We start from the raw sequence: 23085 nt of genomic DNA on the forward strand, positions 1-23085 counted from the left end.
ACCTCTGTACCCCACTGGTCTGGGTCTGTCACATATCCCTCCCCCCTGCTCAACATCAAGGGGTTGGGCAGCTTCGGAAGCCAGGCAGTGCACACGTGACAAGGCATCGGCATTGCCATGACGGCTCCCTGCTCTGTGTTGCACATAGAACTGGAAAAGTTGGAGGGATAAGAACCACCTGGTCACTCTTGTGGTGTTCTCTTTGTTCCGCTGTAACCATTGAAGAGGGGCATGATCGGTCACGAGGACAAATCTGCACCCGAGCAAGTAGTAGCGCAATGCTTCCATGGCCCATTTTACGGCGAGGCACACTCTCTCCACCACTGCATGTTTTTGTTCCCTCAGAAGGAGTTTCTTACTGAGGTAGAGAATTGGGTGTTCCTCCTCCCCGACCATCTGTGATAGAACGGCCCCCAAGCCTACTTCTGATGCATCTGTCTGCAGGATAAATTCCTTGGTGAAACGAGGGGCTATCAGTACGGGGTTACTGCAGAGGGCAGTCCGTAGGTCTGTGAATGCTTCCTCTGCTGCATCAGACCATCTCACCAGATCAGATCCACGGGCTTTCACTAGGTCTGTCGAGGCTTGCTCTTGTGGCAAAGTGGGAGATAAATTGTCAGTAATACCCTACTACACCTAGGAATGCCTGGACTTGTTTCTTGCGACGTGGTTGGGGCCAATTTTGGATGCCCTCCAACTGGTTCACTTGGGGTTTTATCAGACCTTTTCCCACAATGTAGCCAAGATATGTGGCCTCTGTAAACCCTACAGCGCACTTGGCAGGGTTTGCTGTAAGGCCAGCTTGCCTGAAGGTATCAAGGACTGCCTCCACCTTCTCTAGGTGGGTTTCCCAGTCTGGGGTATGAATGACCACATCGTCCAAGTAGGCAGCAGCATAACTGTTATGCGGGCGTAATAGCTTGTCCATGAGGCGCTGGAAAGTTGCTGGGGCCCCCTGTAGTCCAAAAGGAGGACAGTATATTGAAAAAGACGCTCTGATGTAGAGAACACAGTCTTTTCCTTTGCATCTTCTGCAAGGGGAATCTGCCAGTACGCCTTTGTCAAGTCTAGAGTAGTCAAATACCGGGCATTACCCAGACGGTTCACTACCGTGTCTATGCGAGGTATGGGGTATGCGTCAAACTGAGATACTTCGTTTAGTCGCCGGAAGTCGTTGCAAAACCTTGTGGTGCCATCAGGTTTGGGCATCAGCACAATTGGGCTGGAGCACTGTCTGTGGGATTCTTCGATGATCCCCAACTCAAGCATTATTTTTACTTCTGCTTTTATTTCCTCCCTTTTGGCCGCTGGCACCCGATAGGGCCTCATTGTTGTTCTGGCCCCAGGGTTCATGACGATGTGGTGATATGTCTCGGTTGTTCGACCCGGTTTTGTTGAGAACACATCTTGGTTCCGGAAGATCATCTCAGACACCTCATTCTTCTGGTCTGGTGTTAAATGGGGAGACACTCTCACTTGTTTAGAAGGCTTGTTTTCCCGAGTTAGGTCTTTTTGGACAGTTATGCACGCCTCTTGTGCATGCCAGGGTTTCAGAAGGTTGATGTGATAAATCTGTTCTTGTTTTCGGTGTCCTGGCTGCTGCACCTTGTAGCTTACTTCCCCCACGGGTTCAACCACCTCATAGGGTCCCTGCCATTGGGCCAGAAGCTTGCTTTCTGCTGTGGGTACCAACACCATGACCCGATGCCCTGGTTGGAACTGTCGGACTTTTGCCTGGCGATTGTAGTGGGTTCTCTGGGCCTCCTGTGTCTTTTCCAAATGTTCCCGTACAATAGAAGTGACTCGGGCTATCCGGTCTCGCATCTGTATTACATGTTCTATTATATTTCTCCCCTCGTTGGGTTCCTCTTCCCAGATCTCTTTGGCGATATCTCGTATGCCACGGGGGACATGCCTGTATAATAACTCGAAGGGGGAAAACCCAGTTGAGGCCTGAGGTACCTCCCAGATAGCGAACATAAGATAGGGTAGTAGGGTGTCCCAATCCTTCCCGTCCCGACTTACCGCCTACCGTATCATAGTCTTGAGGGTTCGGTTAAACCTTTCTACCAACCCATCAGTCTGCGGATGGTAGACAGAACTTCTCAGGTGTGTATATGGAGCAGAGACAGAGGTCCTTCATTAGCTTTGACATAAATGGGGTTCCTTGGTCTGTTAATATCTCCTTTGGTAGCCCCACTCGGGCAAAGATCCCCACCAGCTCTTTGGCTATTGTTTTAGAGGCTGTGTTCCGCAGGGGGACGGCTTCTGGGTAGTGAGTAGCATTGTCCAAAAACAACAAGTATATATTGGTGGCCCCGAGCCGTCTTTTCCAGGGGTCCCACTAGATCCATGGCCATTCGCTCAAAGGGGACCTCTATGATGGGAAGGAGTTCTAAAGGTGCCCTCAGGTGGGACGGGGACTGTGCAGCTGACACTCCGGGCAGGACGCACAGTACCTTCGCACTTCTTCATCTACGACAGTTCTTCTGGCCCAGAACACGACTCGTGCCAGGGTCTTCTCTACCCTCAAATGCCCTCCAAAAAGATGACTATGAGCAAGACTTAATACAGCGTTCTGGTGTTTTTGAGGTACTAGGATCTGCTGTACCTTCTGCCCCTGTACTTGTGTAACCCGGTATAGGAGATTCTTCTTCATTATGAAGTAGGGTCCTGGTCCCTGGTTTTTCCTTTCCACGGGGACCCCATTTATTTCAGTCAACTTCTTCCTAATGTTGTTGTACCTTGGGTCTTCAGCCTGGTCCCATCGAAAATTTCCTCTCCCGGGGCTAATCTGCCATCTCTGCAACAAGATCTAGGGGCCCAGTCTCTATTGCCTCTACTGGTTCAGAAGCGTAGATGGGGTCAACTTGGGTGCTCTCCCATCCTGGGTGCCTCCTTTTCAGCTGCTCAGTCCACTTACCAACAGAGAGCAAACCCCAGCTGGCTTTGAAGTCAGTATTGGGTTCCCAAGGCCTTAGCTGCCCTCCTTCCTTTGACTTTCCTACCTGTCTGAATGGAATAAATCTGGGGATATTCATTCAAGAAGACTGAGGTTGACAGTCTAACTGTGGATGCCTCACTAACTTCAGGTTCCCTTTTCCCCAATCCTTCTACTGGGAAGTAAGTTTCTCAAAACCCTGGGAAGTCCCTCCCTAGTAAGCACTGGGTAATGGGAGTTTAGGGACTACACCTGCTGCTACTCAGTAAGTTCCGAATCTCAATTTTTACTGGGATGGTGGGTATAACAACTGTCGCCATAAGATGCGTATATCCCTGTACGCTTAGCCCACAGCAGCTGACTACACTTGACGAGCCTTCCCGAGACAAGCGTGAAAGCACTCCCCGAATCAAACCCAGTGCTTAGACCTCTACCGCTATTTAGTTTCACTGGGCTGGTGTAACAATGTGAGGTTTTAGTGAGACCCCCCCAGGTGGAATCTAGGGAGCATGGTATCCAGTGCCCAGTCAAAACTGTACTGGCTCTCGATTGGACGTGTGCAGTCCGTAATGTCCCACTCCCGCAGGCATAAACATCTGTATGGAGCTGGTCATTCCCATCTCTTGGTTTGGGCAACTAACAGCAATGATCCTCTTCTCCCTCCGTGCTCCAACATTTGTGGCCTCTGGTGGGCCTCAAACCGCCATCGTCCTTTTCCACCTGGCCCTCTGGTGGCACCAGTCACCTGAGCTCTAGAGCCTTGGTGCTGCTAGTTTAACACTGGGTGCCCCTTCCTTATGGTTGGTCAGCTCCCATCGCCGTCCTTACGCAATCTCTAACAGCCACCTCATCATAGGTGGAGGGTTCATTCTGGCTTACCCGGCCACAAGTCTGGTGGTAAAGATCCCCTAATGTAATCGGTCATGACGCAGAAACCTCTAGTATCTCTTCCAGACTCTGGGATTCCATTAGCAACCACTATTGTGTGAGATGGATTGAGGTCATACAATTGAACAGCGGGGTTTTTGGTTTTCCTGGCATCCTCATGATAGTTGGTCCCGCACTGTGGTCGTTATCCCAGATCTGCCAAGATCTCTGCTTCAAGCTGGGCGCAGTCTGCGGCAGGCCTCTTCAAGGCAGATCAAGTAAGTCTTCTTCTGTGTGTCTTCTCTTCCCACACAAAGAAGGGGCAAAAGATGCCAGACCACTGATCTCGAGGCCAGGCCTCCGTAAGGGCTGTCCTCTCAAAGGCCAGAAGGTATGCCTCCAACAAAGATCCTCACCGCTTCATTTTCTGCAGCATGGCTGGCCCGTAATGATCGCGATCCATCAATGGCCAGCGATCAGCTCTGTAAGGGGTCTTTACCTGGTTTAGCCAGTTCCTGGCAACAAGCTCGGTCTTGAGAAGCTGGTCCATCAGCAGGCGATTAGTTCTTCCTGCAGCCGTACTGCCTCCTGTTGGGGCGGCTGCCTGGACAGGGTAGCCTCCTGCTCGGCTGCTGTAGAGCTTTATCAATGCCCGTACTAGTCATCCATTGTGGTGAAAAAAGAAATAAACCCTCCTTACCTTTTAAAAAAAAAAAAAAAAAAAAAAAAATCACCCCCTGCTGGCTGCTCTGTGCACAACCAAATCCCCGACACCAGTTGTGAACAAAGTTCCTTCTCTACCTGGGGGTCCTGCTCTTGTGCAGATTTGCTCACACACAGTGATCTCCCCACAGTCTAGATTAACTCGCCTTATGTCTGAATCAAGGAGTGGGGAGGTTTGGGGGGAATCCCCGGGCCCCGCCCTCACTACTCCGGGTTGAAGCCAGGGCCCTGTGGGATTGCAGCTGTCTATAGTGCCTCTTGTAACTGCTGCATGACAGCTACAACTCACTGACTACTTCCCGCATGGCCATGCCTACCAAACACCTTCTTTATCGTCACCTACAGGACCTCCCTCCTGGTGTCTGATAATGCTATGTACTCCTTAAATCTACAAGCAGCACACCGTTCTGCACTCTCCGCTCCCTTGTGCCTCTTGCTCGCCAGCTACTCACATGCACTTCCCTCCTCCCTGGCTCCTCCCTGTCTGACTGGAAGTGAGCTCCTTTTTAAGAACGCCAGGTGGCCTGATTAGCCTGCCTTGATTGGCTGCAGGTGAAATCTAAATCAGCCTGTCCTGCCTGAATTGGGTTCAGCAGGTTTCCTGATGACTGTAGTGGCAGCCCCCTGCTCTGGTCACTCAGGGAACAAAAACTACTCATCCATGATCAGAGTATATTTCCCTCTACCAACTCCTGTACCCCACTGGTCTGGGTCTGTCACAAAAAAAAATCCACATAACAAATTGCCATAAAAGTGAAACTTCCTGCCATCCAGCAATAATATTAGCCCAGAATAGTAAAATAATAACCCCTCTAGTGCCTCACCATCTTCAAACCACCATCCTTTATTTATTTAAAAAAAAAAAGGCTGGAATAGATGGCCTTCTTGGGAAAGGTTAATGACTTAACCAACACATTAAATGCCACCTAGTAGTTAAATGCATCCACGCTCTGTTCTGGCTACTTTGGTGACAAGTGAATTTTAACAAAACTTGATTAAAAAGTGAGCTGCTGCATTCTGCAACTAGCTTATTTAACTGTAACTAGTGATCCCAAGATGTTAGACCACAAATGTTGCAGTATTGTGTTCCTAGATGACACGGACGTGCGTTCATTTTAAGGCAGTCTGATATTTCCTCCTAAATGTCTTTGCCAATCCAGCTTTAGACTGATAATACTGACACTCCTTATCTTTCCATCTTGCCACCCTCATCTGCTCACCGCATTCTCTTGTGATTGTTGAACACACTACGTCTGTCATGTAATCTTAAGCCTGAAGGGAATTCATCAACTCCCCCTCCTCTTGCCCAACACCTTTCCAGGCAGTGTCCAAAATTCACTACCTTTCACACCACACCGCTATGGTCTGACCAACTAAAATTCACATTCATGCCTCATCATCTCCAGCGACTTCCCCTGAATCTAACTGACACCTACATCAACACCCTCTGTTCTGTACAAAACAGGGCTGCTTAAGATAATTTGTGGCTCATTGTTTTCTCATAAAATTTGAATCAATAGAAATCAGGTTTGGAAGGACCCTCAGAGAATATACTAGTCCAACTCCCTGCTCAAGCAGGAACCAATCCCAGCTAAACTAATGCTCTGCCACTGTTTCCCACTTTCATCCCCTAACTGCGATCAAGTGAAGTTTGGTGTCTTCTTCCAGTTTCCTGTGTTAAATAATATAATAAACTTCCCAAAATTCAGTCCCATCCAAAACCTAAGCTAGATTCAGATCCGCTGGTTTTGTCTAACTACATAGTTTCTTGACTTACTCCATTGATTTTCATTTAAAACTGCACACCAGGATACACACATTTCGCAAGCAAACAATAAAATTAAGCAAATTCCTTTTCAACTTACTTTAAATAACGCAGTGGATAAAAGGTCAGAAATTTGGCAGAAACAAGGTATACAGAAAAATGAAATCCCTGAATGCTGATTAATAAATTTTAAAGGAAAACGATGCATGTGTTAATAGCGCATATTTCATAATTCTCTAGATTTTTAACTAAAGCCAGGAGAAACTAATGGTTTGCTTTTCAAGATTCACTTAACATAGAAAATAACTTCGATTTCCCACCAGTTTCAGTTTATACTGCAGGCAAAATGTATATTGTAAATTAACTGTCTCTTTAGCTTTTAAAATGCAGAACCATATTTGGCAAAAGGCAACATATTGGAAAAAATCAAGAAGTAGGTTTTATATTTTCTTTTTTCCTAATAAAAACATTGAACAACCTCTAACAAGCCGAAAAAATAAAAATTACTGTAACAATTATTTCTGTTTTTGTGTTTAAGCATGTTTCCATGTGGGTCCAGCAGAAACAACACAGAAGCTATATATTGTTCTAAACGTGGCAGCTTTTTATTTGCAATCCTGCTTCTTTCCCTACAGGATTAGGGCTTGCAATGGTAAAAATTACATATATAAGTTTGATAATCACAGGAATAAGACATAGCTCTTACATCTAGAATTGTTTCTTGAAAGAACTTTTGTCCATCCTCCTTCAAAAACTAAGTCCATACATTAAAGCACCATATTTACGAAAGCATCAAGCATGGTTCTTGGCAGCGTGTTAAGATGCACCAAAAAGAAATAAAGGCCAATCCTGCCCCATGAGGTGCACAATCTAAAGACAGAAATAGGCAGTGTAACGCAAGGAGACCTAGTTGAATGGTTAACTTTGGGAATGGGGAGCATGTACAGAATTAGGCATGGTGGTGATGTACCATTGACATGGGTTAGAGCATGGTTTCAAACTTTTTCTGGCGACCCAGTTGAAAAAAATTGATGCCCATTGACCCAACAGATCATGGATGAGAGGTTTGGGGGGAGGGGCTCAGGAAGTGGGGGCAGAAGGGTTGGGGTGTGGGAGAGGGTCAGGACTCTGGGCTGGGAATAGCAATCCGGGGTCGTCCAGGAATGGGGGGGTTGGTACAAGGAAAGGGCTCTGTTTTGTGGGGGGGTAGGCTGGGGCAGGGGTTTGGGGCATAGTCCAAACAACAAGTATATATTGGTGGCCCTGAAGCCGTCTTTCTCCAGGGTCCCCACTAGGTCATTGGCTATTCGCTCAAAGGGGACTTTCTATGATGGGAAGGGGTACTAAAGGTGCCCTCAGGTGGGGACAGGGGACTGTGCAGCTGACACTCCGGGCAGGACGCACAGTACCTCAGCACTGCTTCATGTACTCCGGGTCCAGAAGAACCGTTGTAGGACTCGTGCCAGGTCTTCTCTACCCCAAATGCCCCCAAAAAGATGACTATGAGCAAGACTTAAATACCAGCATTCTGGTGTTTTTGAGGTCCTCGGAATCTGCTGTACCTTCTGCCCGTTGTACTGGTGCAACCTGGTACATAAGAGATTCTCCCCCTTCATTATGAAATAGGGTCCTGGTCCCTGGGTTTTCCCTTCCACGGGGACCCATCTATTCAGTCACCTCCTTAACCTAATGTTGTCGTACCTTGGGTCTTCAAGCCTTGGTCCGCATCCAAAATTTCCTCTTCCCGGGCTAATCTGCCCAAGATTCTAGGGCCCAGTCTCTGTTGGCCTCTACTGGTTCAGAAGCGTGGTTAGGGTGGGGGTCAGACTTCGGGTGCTTCTCCCTCTGGTGGCCTCCTTTTCAGCTGCTTGGGTCCGCCTACCCTACGAGAGCTTGACCCTCTGGGCTTTGGGTCAGTATTCGGGTTCCAAGGCCTTAGACTGCCCTCCTTTCCCTTTTGACTTTCTACCTGTCTGGAAACCCTGTGGATGGAAAATAATCTGGGGATATTTCAGAGAAGACTAGGGGTTGACAGTCTACTGTGAAAATGCCTCACTAACTTCAGGGTTCGCCTCTTTCTCCAATCCTCCTACTGCGTTGGAGTAAGTTTCTAAACCCTGGGAAGTCCCTCCCTATAAGCACTGGGTATGGGAGTTTAGGGACTACACCTGCTGCTACCTCAGTAGAGTTCCCCTGAATCTCAATTTTTACTGGGATGGTGGGGTAATAACCAACTGTCCCATAGATGCGTGTTATCCCTGTACGCTTAGCCCACAGCAGCTGACTACACTTGACGAGCTTCCCCGAGACAAGCGTGAAAGCACTCCCCGAATCAACCAGTGCCTTAGTCTCTACCTCATTTAGTTTCACTGGTCTGGTGTACAAATGTGAGGTTAGTGAGACCCCCACAAGGTGGATTAGGGAGCATGGGTCTGCCCAGTTGCCCAGGTTACACTGTACTGGCTCCTCAGCATTGGGACGCTGTGCAGTCGTATGTCCCCACTCCCCGCAGGCATAACATCTGTATGGAGCCCTAGGCATTCCTCAGTCTCTTGGTTTGGGCAATCTAACAGCATGATCCTCTTCTCCCTCCGTGCTCCAACTCTTTGTGGCCTCTGGTGGGCCTTCAACCCCTCTCCTTTTCCACCTGGGCCCTCCTGGTGGCCCAGTCACCTGAGCTCTAGAGCTTGGTGCTGCTAGTTTAACCTGGGGTGCCCCTTCCTTAACTGGTTGGGTCAGCTCCCTCGCCGTCCTTCGCCTCTCTACCAGTGCAACAACCTCATCATAGGTGGAGGGTTCATTCTGGCTTACCCAGGCACGAAGGTCTGGTGGTAGTCCCCTCATGTATCGGTCAATGACCAGAACCTCTAGTATCTCTTCCAGACTCTGGGATTCCATTAGCAACCACTATTGTGTGAGATGGATGAGGTCATACAATTGAGACCGCGGGGTTTTGTTTTCCTGGAACCTCCACTCATGATACCGTTGGGCCCGCACTGTGGTCGTTATCCCAGATCTGGCCAAGATCTCTGCTTTCAGCTGGGCGCAGTCTGCTGCAGCCTCTTCAGGCAGATCATAGTAAGCCTTCTGGGCCTCCCCACACAAGAATGGGGCAAGGATGCCAGACCACTGATCTCGAGGCCAGGCCTCCCGTAGGGCTGTCCTCTCAAAGGCCAGAAGGTATGCCTCCACAAGATCCTCCCGCTTCATTTTCTGCAGCCAATGGCTGGCCCGTATGATCTGCGTCCCATCATGGCCGCGATTCAGCTCTGTAAGGGTCTTTACCTGGTTTACCAGTTCTGGCAACATAGCTCGGTCTTGAGAAGCCTGGTCCATCAGCAGGCGATTAGTTTCTTCCTGCAGCCGTACTGCCTCCTGTTGGGCGGCTGCCTGGACATGGGTAGCCTCCTGCTCGGCTGCTGTAGCTTGTATCAATGCCCGTACTAGGTCATCCATTGTGGTGAAAAAAGAAATAACCCTCCTTTACCTTTTAAAAAAAAAAAAAAAAAAAAAAAAAATCACCCTCCTGCTGGCTGCTCTGTGCCACCAAATCCCCCGACACCATAACAAAGTTCCTCTCTCTAAACCGGTGGGGGTCCTGCTACTTGTCACGATTGCTCACACACAGTTGGATCATTAGCCTCCCAGCGTACGATATAACCCCTATGTCTGAATCAAGGGTGGGGAGGTTTGGGGGGAACCTGCCGGCCCGCCCTCACTACTCCGGGTTGAAGCCCAGGCGCCCTGTGGGTCTGCAGCTTCTATAGTGGCCTCTTGTAACTGCTGCGCGATGGACAGCTACAGCGACTCCTGGCTACTTCCCCATGGCCATGGGGCGCCTCCAAACACACTTTCTTTATCAGTCGACCGTATGCAGACCTGCGCCTCTCTGGTGTCTGATAATGTCTTAGTACTCCTCTGAGAATCTACAGCAGCACACCTTCCTGCACTCTCCGCTCCTTGTGCCTCTGCCTCGCCAGCTACCTCACATGCACATTTCCTCCTCTGGCTCCTCCCTGTCTGACTGGAGTGAGCTCCTTTTTAAACCCAGGTGGCCTGATTAGCCTGCCTTGATTGGCTGCAGGTGATCTAATCAGCCTGTCTGCCTGAATTGGTTCTAGCAGGTTCCTGATGACTGTAGTGCAGCCCCTGCTCTGGTCACTCAGGGAACAGAAAACTACTCATCCAGTGATCAGTATATTTGCCCTCTACCAGACACCTGTACCCCACTGGTCTGGGTCTGTCACAAAAGAAATAAAATCCAGCATACAAATTGCCATAAGTGAACTTCCTGGCCATCCAGGCCAATAATATTAGCCCAGAATAGTAAAATAATAACTCCCTATAAGTGCCCACCATCTTCAACCACCATCCTTTATTTATTTAAAAAAAAAGGCTGGAAATAGATGGCCTTCTGGGAAAGGTTAATGACTTAAACCAACACATTAAATGCCACCTAGTAGTTAATATGCATCCACGCTCTGTTCTGGGCTCCTTTGGTGCAATGTGATCTTTACGAAAACTTGATTAATAAGTGAGCTGCTGCATTCTGCACTAGCTTTATTTAACTGTAACTAGTGATCCCAAGATGTTAGACCCATGTTGCAGTATTGTAGTCCTGAGATGACACGGACGTGCAGCTTCATTTAGGCAGTCTGATATTTCCTCCTAAATGTCTTGCCATCATCTTTAACTGATAATACCTGAACTCCTTATCTTTCATCTTGCACCCTCTCTGCTCACCGCATTCTCTGTGATTGTTGAACACACTACCGTCTGTCATGTATCTTAAGCCTGAAGGGAATCATCAACTCCCTCCTCCTCTGCCAACACCTTTCAGGCAGTGTCCAAATTCTACTACCTTTTCACCCACACCGCTATGGTCTGACAACTAAAATTCACATTCATGCCTCATCATCTCCAGCGACTTCCCCTGATCTACCTGACACCTACATCAACCCCTCTGTTCTGTACAAAACAGGGCTGCTAAGATAACTTTTGTGGCTCATTGTTTTTCTCATAATATCTTGAATCATAGAATATCAGGGTTGGAAGGACCCTCAGGAAGTCATCTAGTCCAACTCCCTGCTCAAAGCAGGACCAATCCCCAGCTAAAACTAATGCCTCTGCCCTGTTTCCCACTTTCTCCCCTACTGCATCAAGTTGAAGTTTGGTGTCTTTCTTCCAGTTCCTGTGTTATATAATATAATAAACACTTCCCAAAATTCCAGTCCCATCCAAAACCTACTAGTTCAGATCCGCTGTGTTGTCTACTTACATAGTTTCTTTTGACTTCTCCATTGATTTCATTTAAAACTGCCACCAGGATACACACATTTTTCCAGCCATAACAATAAAGTTAAGCAATTCCTTTCACTTACTTTAAATAACCAGTGATAAATAGGTCAGAAATTGCAGAACAAGGTATACAGCAAAATGGAAATCCCCTGAATGCTGATTAAATAAATTTTAAAGGGAAAACGTGCATGTTGTTAATAGCGCATATTTCATAATTCTCTAGATTTTTAACTAAAGCCAGGAGAAACTAAGTGGTTGGCTTTCAAGATTCACTTAACATAGAAAATAACTTCGCTTTCCACCAGTTTCAGTTATCTGCAGGCAAAATGTATATTGTAAATTAACTGTCTCTTGCTTTTAATGCAGAACCTATTTGGCAAAATGGCAGACATATTGGAAAAAATCAAGAAGTAGGTTTATATTTTTCTTTTTTTCCTAAATAAACCATTTGAACAACCTCTAACAAGCCGAAAATAAAATACTGTAACAATTATTTCTGTTTTGTGTTTACAGCTTGTTCATGTGGGTCCAGCCAGAAACAACACAGAAGCTATATATTGTTCTATGGGCAGCTTTTATTGCATCCTGCTTCTTTCCCTACAGGATTATAGGGCTTGCAATGGGTAAAAATTACATATATAATGTTTATATCACAGGATAGACATAGCTCTTTACATCTTAGAATTTGTTTCTTGAAAGACCTTTGTCATCCTTCCTTCAAAACTTAAGTCCATACATTAAAGCACCATATTTACGAAAGCATCAGCATTGTTCTTGGCACTGTGTAAGATGCACAGAATAAAGGCACAATCCCTGCCCCATGAGGTGCACAATCTAAAAGACAGAATAGGCAGTGTACCAGGAGACCTAGTGAATGGTAACTTTGGGAAGTGGGGAGCATGTACAGAATAGGCATGGTGGTGATGTACCATTGACATGGGTTAGAGCAGTGGTTTTCAAACTTTTTTTCTGGGGACCCAGTTGAAAAAAATTGATGCCCATGACCCAACAGATCATGGGATGAGAGGTTTGTGGGGGAGGGGCTCAGGAGTGGGGGCAGAGGGTTGGGGTGTGGGAGAGGGTCAGGACTCTGGGCTGGGGATGCAATCTCTGGGGTCGGTCCAGGAATGGGGGGTTGGGGTACAGGAAGGGCTTCTGGGTTTGTGGGGGGGTTAGGGCTGGGGCAGGGGTTTGGGACGTAGGGTTGTGGCACGGACTTAACTCCGGTGGCTCCTGATCAGTGGCGCAACCTGGGTGCACAGGCAGGCTTCCTGCCTGTCCTGACACCACAGATGCGGCCATCAACAGGTCCAGTTCCTAGGCAGAGGTGCAACTCTCTCCCATAGGCATCGGACTCTCCTCATCCCACCCCCACAGCTCCCGTTGGCCAGTTTCTGGCCATTGGGAATGCAGAGCCAGTGCTCGGGGTGGGGGCAGCACGCAAAGCCCCATGGCCCCTGCCTAGAAGCTGGATCCGCTGCTGGCCGCTTCCAGGGTGCAGCGCGGTGTCAGAAAAGGTAGGCACTAGCCTTCCTTAGCTGGGCAGCACTGCCGATAGGACTTTTAATGTCCCAGTCGGTGGTGCTGACCAGAGCAAGGCGACCCAGCGCCTTGCATGCGCGACCCACGGTTTGAAAAACACAGGGTTAGAGTTTGAAGGCCTCTCAGATTTTCAGGAAGTATATAAAACAGTGCCAACCTGGGATGTAAGTATGAGGCATGGCGGGCAGCAGGGAAGAAGTAATGAAGCTGAGAATGGTTGGAAAAAAATGAAAGAGCAGTGACATCGTTGGTAGAACAAGGACATAATGAACAATAACAGTGGGGGCAAAGTTGTCCCTTTACATTTGTCCCTTCTTATATTAGATTGGTTTGGCCAGGGGTGGCCAGTAGAGGGATTGAATAGGAAGGAAGGCTGTGGGAGCAGTGGCCAAGGATGCGTTTTGGCTGCTGCTTTCAGTATGCTATGCTTCTGAAGTGTGTGGGTGGGTGGGTAGGGTGAGGTGAGGGGTGTGGTTTTGAAATGAGAAATCAGGAGAGAAAAGCCTCTTCTGTGTAACCATGCACTGTGAACTAGGAGTACCCACCATGCACAAGTGCTGGAATTAGGAGTGTTAGGGGTGCTGCCCTCCCTTCCCCCCACCCGGCTTGAAGTGGTTTCCATCATATACAAGCTTCACAGTTTGGTTCAATGGCTCTCAGTTCCCCCACTATCCAAATTGTTCCAGCACCCCTGCTACCATGTCTCTGTAATGAAGCTTGTGACTGTCATGTGTGCAGTTCTTAAACTATAGATAATATTTTAGATGTGGCATTGACTTTAAATTGCTACACTAGATTAGGCACCTACTACACATATTGGATCACTTTATATGGTGGCTGGAATTTTTTTCCCAATGGCTTTCAGAATGAGATTTCATTCACTCTGAAGGCTCCTTTTAAAATCATTAGTCCCTGTTAAGAGATTAGAGGTTTGAAAATACGTTCAGTAACCTAGCATAAAGGAAGAGGATCTTTTGTGTAAGATAAGAAGATATAATCAACTGTCCAAGAGCTCTGTGTTATCATTTAGATTATTAGAGGAGATTACCATTTTAATAGAAGAAGAGGCAAAAGGGCATCTCTCATGTTTCTCAGTTTTGTTCTGAAAACAGCGGATGGATATTTGAATTTTTTTAGTGCTTCTCAGCATTAAATACTAAACTTATGCAAAGAAACCAAAATTATAGCTGCAGAGATCATGCAGTTGTAGCTCTCACGTTCTCCAGTTGAATTCCTTTTGTGAGACGAGAGCATATGTGGGTGTGCTATATTTTTTATACTGTATTGATTAGAAATATAATTGCAAAAATATGGTTTATTGATGGACTTTAATGGAAAAGTGATGGAAAATCTGACAATCTTAATGCCAGTTACTGTGTTTGCTAAAAACAGATTTTTTTCAATTGTTCAGGACTTTATGCTGGAATTAAGTTTTTCCTTATTGATTTTATCTTCAAACGATGTCCAAGACTTCGAGCTAAGTATGATACTCCTTATATCATCTGGACAAATTTGCCTACAGATCCTCAACTCAAAGAAAGGTCTAATGCTACAGTGTCAAGACGGGTAAGTAAAGTTTCATGTTTTTACATATCTGGCAAAGTCCACTTTTTTTTTGTTTTTGTTTCCAGTGACTAGAGCACATTGAGGGAGGGATAATTGTTAAACCTAATTTCAGTGTTCACACTTCAATGGCAGTCTGATGTGTCTTTATTTTTAAATCTAGGGTCCCAATATTCATAAAGTGACTTGATTTTTGGTGGACAAAGAATTTTTCTTTTAGTTTAAAAAAAAAAAAAGTGTTTCAATGTTTTTATAACCAGAAAAATTACTAAAAATAAGATCTGGGTATCCATATTAGTCTGTATTTCCATCACAAATTTGCTTACGTAACAAGTAAAAGCAAGTTTTTTTTCACCATATGCCAGAAATGAATATTCAATGTGCTATCTGGTTTACCCAGATAAAGAATCACTGTGACACTTAAAAGTACCCATATGATAATAAATAGTTTAAGTTTAATAGTTTCCTTTAATAAATGATTAATAGATGGTTGTAAGACTGTTAGACATATCTGACAGAGATGATTATAAGTGCTTCAGTAAAAAACATGGTAAATGAGTATAAACCCATGGTCATAAAGAGCCGTCAACATTTTGGGCTTTAACAATTGATTAACCATTTAATAAGAGTTGTTAATGTTTTTAAAACTATACATGTACTGTTAATATAAACTGCAATCTCATTCCGCTTTGTACACCATTACTAGCACTACACGTTTTGGAATAAGAAACAATAACTTTGCTGATGCATGAAGCAGGTTGGAATGCAACATGCTTTTCCACATCTTTGAGCTTGGCAGTGTTCACAACAGTAAAACTTTGCTGAAGACTAAATGTACTTACAAGGAATACTTGCATGCTGTAGAGCTAGATAGACATAGACGTAGTGCCCTTACCGTAATATCTGAGTACTTTGACAATCATTTATATCAGTGGTTCTCAACCTGTTTTCATTTGCAGACCCTAAAATATTTCAAATAGAGGGAAGGCCCCTTTGGAAATCTTAAATATAATTTGCGAACCTCTGGGTCTGCGGACCACCGTTTTTCTGTGGTAATGACAACCTTTCACTGATCCCTTAAACATAGTCTGCAGACCCTCAGGGATCCACGGACCACAGATTGAGAACCACTGATTTATAGGACTATAATCAACCTTTAAAGGACAGTATATCTCTTCTGTTATCTGAAAGATTTTTAAAATACTAGCTTTCTAAAAGTACAGTATTTTCCAATAGATATGATTCCTCCCCTCCAGCCCCGTTTTCCCCACTTTGATAGTGTCTGGTTTCTAAATTAACCACTAGCACTCAGTAGAGAGAGGCATTGTCAGGTTTAACAGACCTGGCTGTGGATCCAGTCTGTAAAATTACTGAATGAAACCAAACGTGGTAGCCAACTTTATCCCAAACCCATCTACTCTTCACACAATCCATAAATGCGGATAAGTGTTCATGACTCAAGACTTTTCTGAATCTCTGACAGGAGGACTCATGCTCTGTTTTTAAAAGTAGTGCTAACATTAAACCAGCTGCTTGCTCCTTAAGCAAGGAGCTGAGAATGAGGACATAGTACGGTCAAAGTACTGTGAGCATAAGACTTGCACTGTACAGCCTTTTTATTCTTTCCTATCCTTTTCCACCGAGGCATCATTGTACTACAGTAACCCTAAAGGCAAGATAATAAATAGCCCATGTCTGCTTAGCTCTTTTGTAAAACTTGATTCAGTTTCAGTTACAGATCTCATTCATCTTGAATTTTTTCATCTTGTAGGGCAAAATACTGAGAGTGCCACAAACTTACAGAGAAATCAGAAGCAGCAGAGGGTAGTCAGCTGTTCCCAGGATTGTCTCTGTACAGATTAAGGGCTCGATCCTGCACAAACATGTCAGGCATGTGTGCATTACCCAGCTGGTGATGCATATTTGTGGTGAGAATGAGAATGGAGCTCTTGATATGCAATTTCTGTGAGATACGCCAGCCTGTAGAACTATGAGTTGTTCTACCAGTCAAGATACAAGAAAATAAAGTGCAAGAAAGCTTTCCAAATTCAGCTGTGCACTGCCGTGTCAGAATTCAGGCTTTGGGCTAGATCCACAAAGGCCATAGGACTTACAGTACCTAACTCTTAGGTGCCCTGCTGGCAAACAGAAGTCAGAGCCCTTACTTAGCTGCCCGAGTTCCCTTTAGAATGCATGGGGAGAGTTAAGCACCTTAGAAAGGGATTCTCAGAAGTCAGAACACTGAGTGAGGAGCCACCTAAGTTAGCCAGTAGGAAATACCAAGTCCCACCCCTCAAAGGGAATTAGGCACCTAACTCTGGGGCAGAGGGAGGTGACTCCCTGCACTCAGGATTCCCAGCTATGAATCCTCTCCTTGAGTTAGGCACCTAAGCCAGGTCAGCCCATTCTGGCAAAAAAACAAGGGGGCGGGGGTCCCCTATAGCCAGTAGCCCAGTGGTTAGAGTTCTCACCTGGGATGTAGGAGAATCAGGTTCAATTTCTTGCTCCAAATCTGGCTGAGTGGGGATTTGAACTTGTGTTGCGTACGCTGGGGGACTACTCCAAACCATTGGGCTACTGGTTATAATCATACACCCCGCAGCTAGCCACAAAAATTCCTGATATGTGCACCCCCGGCTGTCTTTTGTGTATGGCCTATGCTCTGAGCAGGCCCACTAGATTGGGTCCTGCAGGTGAACTAGGAGAGGGAATGCCTCATTTGAGACTCCCACCTGGGCTAGGATGCAGAGCAGTTCAGTGGCATCAGGACTTAAGCAGTTTTGCAGATGTCTACTAGCCAAAACTTAGGCACCTAAATTCCCTTGGCTCCTATAGGGTTAGGTGAAGCTGAGTAGGAGTTTCAAGGATCAAAGGGGTACCTAAATGTTGAATTTAGGTGCCTAAAGTGGCAATTAGGTGCCTAAATCACTTTGTGGATCTTGCCCTTTATTATGGGGCAGCATCCAGTGACTTAGGAGCTTTGTTTGAAAGTTGATTTTGCTTTAGCACATGGTGTTTTAGAAATCTCCACTCTTATCAGTGTATAATAATAACCATGCCAGTTTTCAGAGTGTTAGCCTGGGAAATTCAGATCAGCTTCCAAGGTGGGAGACCAGCCCACCTAAGATAATATGAATAATTAAAATGATGTGCTCTAACCACTGATAACTTGTTTTAAATTGCATTCATTGTGTGTAATTTCTTGGTATGTGAGTAAGATCTTGCAGCTTCATTCAATTCATGTTTTATTCTGTATATGATACTGTTAAACAGATTTCACTTTTTTTCTTTTGTCACTGTCACATTTGTGTTTGTTGTTTCTTTTCCTGCTAGCTGTCAGGGCATGAAAAGGTATGGATCTTAGCGTGGAAAACTTTCTTTCAATTTGAGCATTTGTGTTCATAATGAGCTGATGCTGTTTTGTGTATGTGTTCTTTTAATGTTTGCTTTTTTTCCTCTTTCTTTATATTGAGTGTTCTGGGTTTGTTTTTTATGTCTCAAAGACAAATCTTAAATGCTGCTATTGGTTATATGTTAACTGGGCCTGGGGAAGTCGCTCCTAGCAAATTAATTTGGGTTGTGTGCAGTGACGTATTCACATCTAATCTGATGTACTCCTTGGTGTGCAGAGACTGTATTTAAATACAGATGCCTCTTGCAGAATGTCTTTTGGAGGCATGAGACCGCATCTGTCTAAAGAATAAAATTGCAGTGACCCGACACCGATTAAAAGTTATCTTCAGATGGGATATTAGTACATTATGGTATAGCAAGAATACTATGGTATTGTACCAAGTCCAATTTGTGCTGGAGTTATCAAGAATGCTATTTGAGGTTATTTTTAGCTTTCCTTTTTATTTTGATTTTAAATGAAAATTAATAATTAACTAATCATTTAAAGAGTGCAATTAAATATTGCTATTCAAATTAATCCAGTTATTTTCCTGCAGGTTCAAACAGCATCATCGAGAAGTTATGTCGGTTCAGGTGCCCCAACTGGAGTAAACAAAGATGAAGATAGTAGTCGTTTTCATACCACTAAAAGAGGCAATTTCCATGAAGTCTTTAACCTATCAGAAAATGAGCGTCCTTTGGCAGGTATTTGTACAGCTATTACAGTTACAGTCGTGGGAAAAATTAACTCTTTTGAACTAGTCAGACATGTAATTTGAAGTCTGGGCCCCTGTCTGAATATCCCAACACTATTCAGAAATGAACTGAATTATAATATTATCTACTCTAACTTCATCTCCTGTGTATACCAGTTTAATCTTTTATCCATAAGATTCTCTGAAAGGACCCAGTGCTCACAGCCTGGCTTGTCTCTTGTGGTAATACAAATTTGAAAGGGGAGAAAAGATGCTTAGTTAACTCAGAGGAAGTAATTTAACTCATTCTTTGAAACAAATATTTTCATGTTTGACTATAGAGCAAAAGCTTTGCAACCACAACATACATGAAGCTTCATTTGAAGGCTATGCTGCTTTTTATAGGAGAACCGTCTAATTGATGGGGAGCCATCTGTCTGATTTTAAGACTTGCATCTTTCTTTCTTTCCTAAAATTCTTTCTTTGATACATTTGATTTTGTGTGTTGTATTTTCTGGTAGTATGTGAAAATGGGTGGCGCTGCTGCTTGATTAACAGAGACAAGAAGATGCCCACGGACTACATTAGGAATGGGGTTCTTTATGTTACAGAAAAGTAAGTCATTGGCGCTTGGCAGTACATTGTTCCCCTGTCCTCCCTCCCCAGAGAAACTTACTTATTGGGAACTCATTTTCTTTTGTAAATACAGTAACTCCTCACATAGTCGTCCAGGTTAACATTGTTTCATTGCTGATCAATTAAGGAACATGCTCATTTAAAGTTGTGCAATGCTCCCTTCTAACATCGTTTGGCAGCTGCCTGCTTTGTCCACTGCTTGCAGGAAGAGCGGCCCATTGCAGCTAGCTGGTGGGGGCTTGGAACCAGGGTGGACCGGCTGCCCCCCATTAGCTCCCTGTTCCCCTAAGTTCTCTGTGCAGCAGTTGCCCAGCAGGCTAGCAATTGCAGCTGTCACCCCCCCCCCCCCTGCTATTTGCTACTCCTGCCCTTTGCCTGGGAGCTGCTCCCTGAGACTCCTGCTTGCTGTGTGGGAGGGAGGGGAGGAAGAGGGGGGCTGATGTCAGGGTATTCCTGCTTCTGCACCCCGCTTACCCCATCTTCCTTAGAGCAGGAGGGACTCATGACAGGGCTCAGGATGAAGGGAACCTGCTGGCAGCGGCTGGGGTCTCAGGAACATGATCTAATTAACAAGGCAGTGTACTTAAAAGGGAAATGCACATCTCTCTCTTTCACACACACACACAAGGTATGACTGTCTGCAGTGCTGTCTCCCCTTCCTCCATTCCTGCTGCCTTGTAGATTATGAGTGTTAACCCTTGAGGGCTCAGCCAATTACTTGTTCATCATTTAGCTGTAAGGCATTCCCTGGGAAATATCCACCCTCTGACTCCTCCACCTCAACCAAGCTTCACAATCATCATCACAGAGTACCAGTATTAAATTGTTTGTTTAAAACTTATACTGTGTGTGTGTGTGTGTATGTATATATATAATACAGTCTTTTGTCTGTTGGAAAAAAAAATTCCGTGGAGCCTAACCCCCTCTTTTACATTAATTCTTATGGGGAAATTGGATTCGCTTAACAATGTTTCTCTTAAAGTCGCATTTTTCAGGAACATAACCACAATGTTAAGTGGGGAGTTATTGTATAAATGTAATCCTATAGGAAAAGCTTTTAACTACCTAGTCTCCTGACATTTGGATATACGATGTTTTTTTTTTAATAATACTAAACCTATAGAGAAACTGTATAGGGTAACAACAATTGGAAATTGAAGCATGGTAGAATTTAACAAATGTATTAGGTGTCTGAAATGTTTGTAGAGAAGCAAACCATAGCATCAGTGTTTAGTATGTTAGCACTTGTTACAGTGAACGGGACAACTAAATTATGAAAATGTAAAGCCCTAGCTACTTTCATTAAGTGCGGTACGAGCATTAGCTCATTATAATTTACCCAATGTTCTGTGTTTTGCTGTGTATTTCGAGTGCTGTGAAAACCCTGTTCAAAATGAATGTATGGCTTCTTTAAAAACAAACACAGTTGAATAAGTTAAGCTTTGGTTTCAAAATCAAAGCCGTTTTCTCTGCGCACGCTGAATGGGTATTACCAATGCTGTTTAGGATCTTAGACTGAAATTCCTTCAGTGTATTAGAATCTAGTGGAACTAAACCTAGGTTATCTGTATACTGTGCCCTCTAGCGATGGTGATAATTCTTCTAACATCTAGAATTTCAAGCTTTATTTTAGCATATCTTCAGGTTTGTCTGCATTATAGCAGTGTGCAGTTAAGTCCAACTTTCCATTAGTTTTCACTTGGGAGGGGAGGAGGTTATACAGATGAGGTGGGTATTTTTAATTGTCAGTACAGTGGCCTACTTTTGCTTTCATTTAAGATTGGTATGTTTGGACTTATTACATAGACTTTCACTGTAAGGATATGAGCATGAAATGTTTGTGCATGCAGTAGATTACTGATCTTTTAGTGGAATTAGATGTTCAACTGATGGAGTTTATGGAACTGTTTTAACATAAAATCATAACTGGAAATCACATTTTTCACACAATTCCTTGCAAAGCTGTTTTTAATGTAGAGAATTTCAAAACTGTTTGGAAGAAGACAGAATTTTAACAGTTTTGGTTTTCAGATTATTGTACCAAATAAGCACTTTTTCCCCCTTTGTCTTCAGTTACCTATGCTTTGAAAGCTCCAAATCTGGCTCTTCTAAGAGAAATAAAGTTATTAAACTAACGGAGATAACAGATATTCAGAAGGTATGTCTCTGTTTTGTTGAGTGTACAGTAATATGGGAAGATCACTTTTTCTGTTCCATGCTAGTTTTACTTTGTTTTCAAGGAGTGTATCTTTTAAGAATCAGTTGGTGGGATTTCAGATTTTATAATGCAAGTAGATATGCAATCATCTGAGCAAAGATGACAAATTTATAAAACTATTTAACTGAACGTTGGGATTTTCCTAATATAAAATTGGGATGAAGTGAAATAATGCAAAGCAACTCAGTTGATTCTTCCAGCATATGATGTTTACAGGGGTATATGGTATGCTTTGAACTCACAATAGCTCAGATGCAAACATTAGGGTTCTTTTCTGATGATACCTTGAAAACCAGTCTTTTCCTGTTGAAGACTGATTATCATATAAAACTAAGTTGGAAACCGTGACTGGATTCTTCTAATTCAGTTTCTTGAAATCCTCATTCTTCCCTATTTGATTTCATGGAATTGAAGACCAGAAGTGACCATTAGATCAGCTAGTCAGACCGTCTATATATCACAGGCCATTAAATTTCATCCCCTGTTTTGAGCCTAATAACTGGGGTTAAACTAAAGCATTTCAGTCTTTGGGAAAGTAAATTTTTGTGCACCAGAGGCAGAGAACAGAAGAGACTGAAGTGTCCCCACGCCAGGCCCGGGGCCCCTGAAATGGCAGGGAATTGATTAGGTGGGATATACCCAGATGACATTTCACTTCCTTCTCGAACTGTCCCTCCAAAATTGAAATTCTTTCCTCCTGGTGCTTCTTTATTGCGACTGACAGGTGAACTGCCCTTCCCATCTCAGACTGTGAGCCTCTGTTATGTTTGACTCTCTCTGTCTCTTAGCATGTCATCATAGTAACTTTGTCACCAAAATTTTACCCTTTTCCTGCTCTCTTAAAGTCCTGATTCATGCCAAATCTCTGACCTATGTATTACTGTATCCTGCTTCTCGCTTCACTCCCTCCAGTCCATCCAGAATGCGGCTCCGTACCCTCCTTCCCCTTGATTTCAAATTTTTGTCCAGCCTATCATACACACAGCTATCTCCAGTATTGTGTCTAAGTATTCTTTTCCTCTACTTTAAATATTTCCTTAAATCCTATTTCTTCTTTATCAGGAATCTCTCTCCTCTGCTCTCTTTCATGCTGACCCAACAGTGGCAAAGATGCTTTCCAGCTCTCGTCATTAGGAATGATGGTTTAATCTCTTGTGGGGCCTTTAGGTAGTAGGAAATAAGAGACTGAAAACTGAACAATCCCACAAAAGAAACTTACATCCTTGAATAGTATTTCTGGCACTTCCTTTTGGTTGGCTTTGGTTTTATTTAAGTGGTCCACTCTTGCTACAGTACTTAGGAAAGGCAGCATACAGTACATTATTGGATTTTCAGTGTACTGCTTTTGCGTGATGAGGATTCTTTAGCCCAAAAGGAAGCTATGATTCCTGCCACTGTACCTCTGAACTGTCACTTATCTATATTTCACTTCCATGAAAAGTTT

At 44.4% G+C, this 23085-nt stretch overlaps 1 protein-coding gene across 3 annotated transcripts in view; it reads left to right on the top strand.

The window, feature by feature from the left end:
* Positions 1 to 23085, top strand: part of GRAMD4 (GRAM domain containing 4) — a 112043-nt gene that overhangs the window by 83403 nt on the left and 5555 nt on the right. For 2 of the 3 annotated variants that reach the window (XM_075064975.1, XM_032768926.2), the window contains 7 exons: positions 11961 to 12004; positions 12108 to 12217; positions 14548 to 14702; positions 18033 to 18050; positions 18650 to 18797; positions 19309 to 19402; positions 21497 to 21581. In XM_075064975.1, coding sequence (XP_074921076.1) covers positions 11961 to 12004; positions 12108 to 12217; positions 14548 to 14702; positions 18033 to 18050; positions 18650 to 18797; positions 19309 to 19402; positions 21497 to 21581 — 654 coding nt within the window. The remainder of the gene's footprint in view (positions 1 to 11960; positions 12005 to 12107; positions 12218 to 14547; positions 14703 to 18032; positions 18051 to 18649; positions 18798 to 19308; positions 19403 to 21496; positions 21582 to 23085) is intronic. The other variant, XM_032768928.2, reaches the window with a different exon arrangement.

Source organism: Chelonoidis abingdonii, chromosome 1 (assembly GCF_003597395.2).
Source record: "Chelonoidis abingdonii isolate Lonesome George chromosome 1, CheloAbing_2.0, whole genome shotgun sequence".
Classification (NCBI taxonomy): Eukaryota; Metazoa; Chordata; order Testudines; family Testudinidae; genus Chelonoidis; species Chelonoidis abingdonii.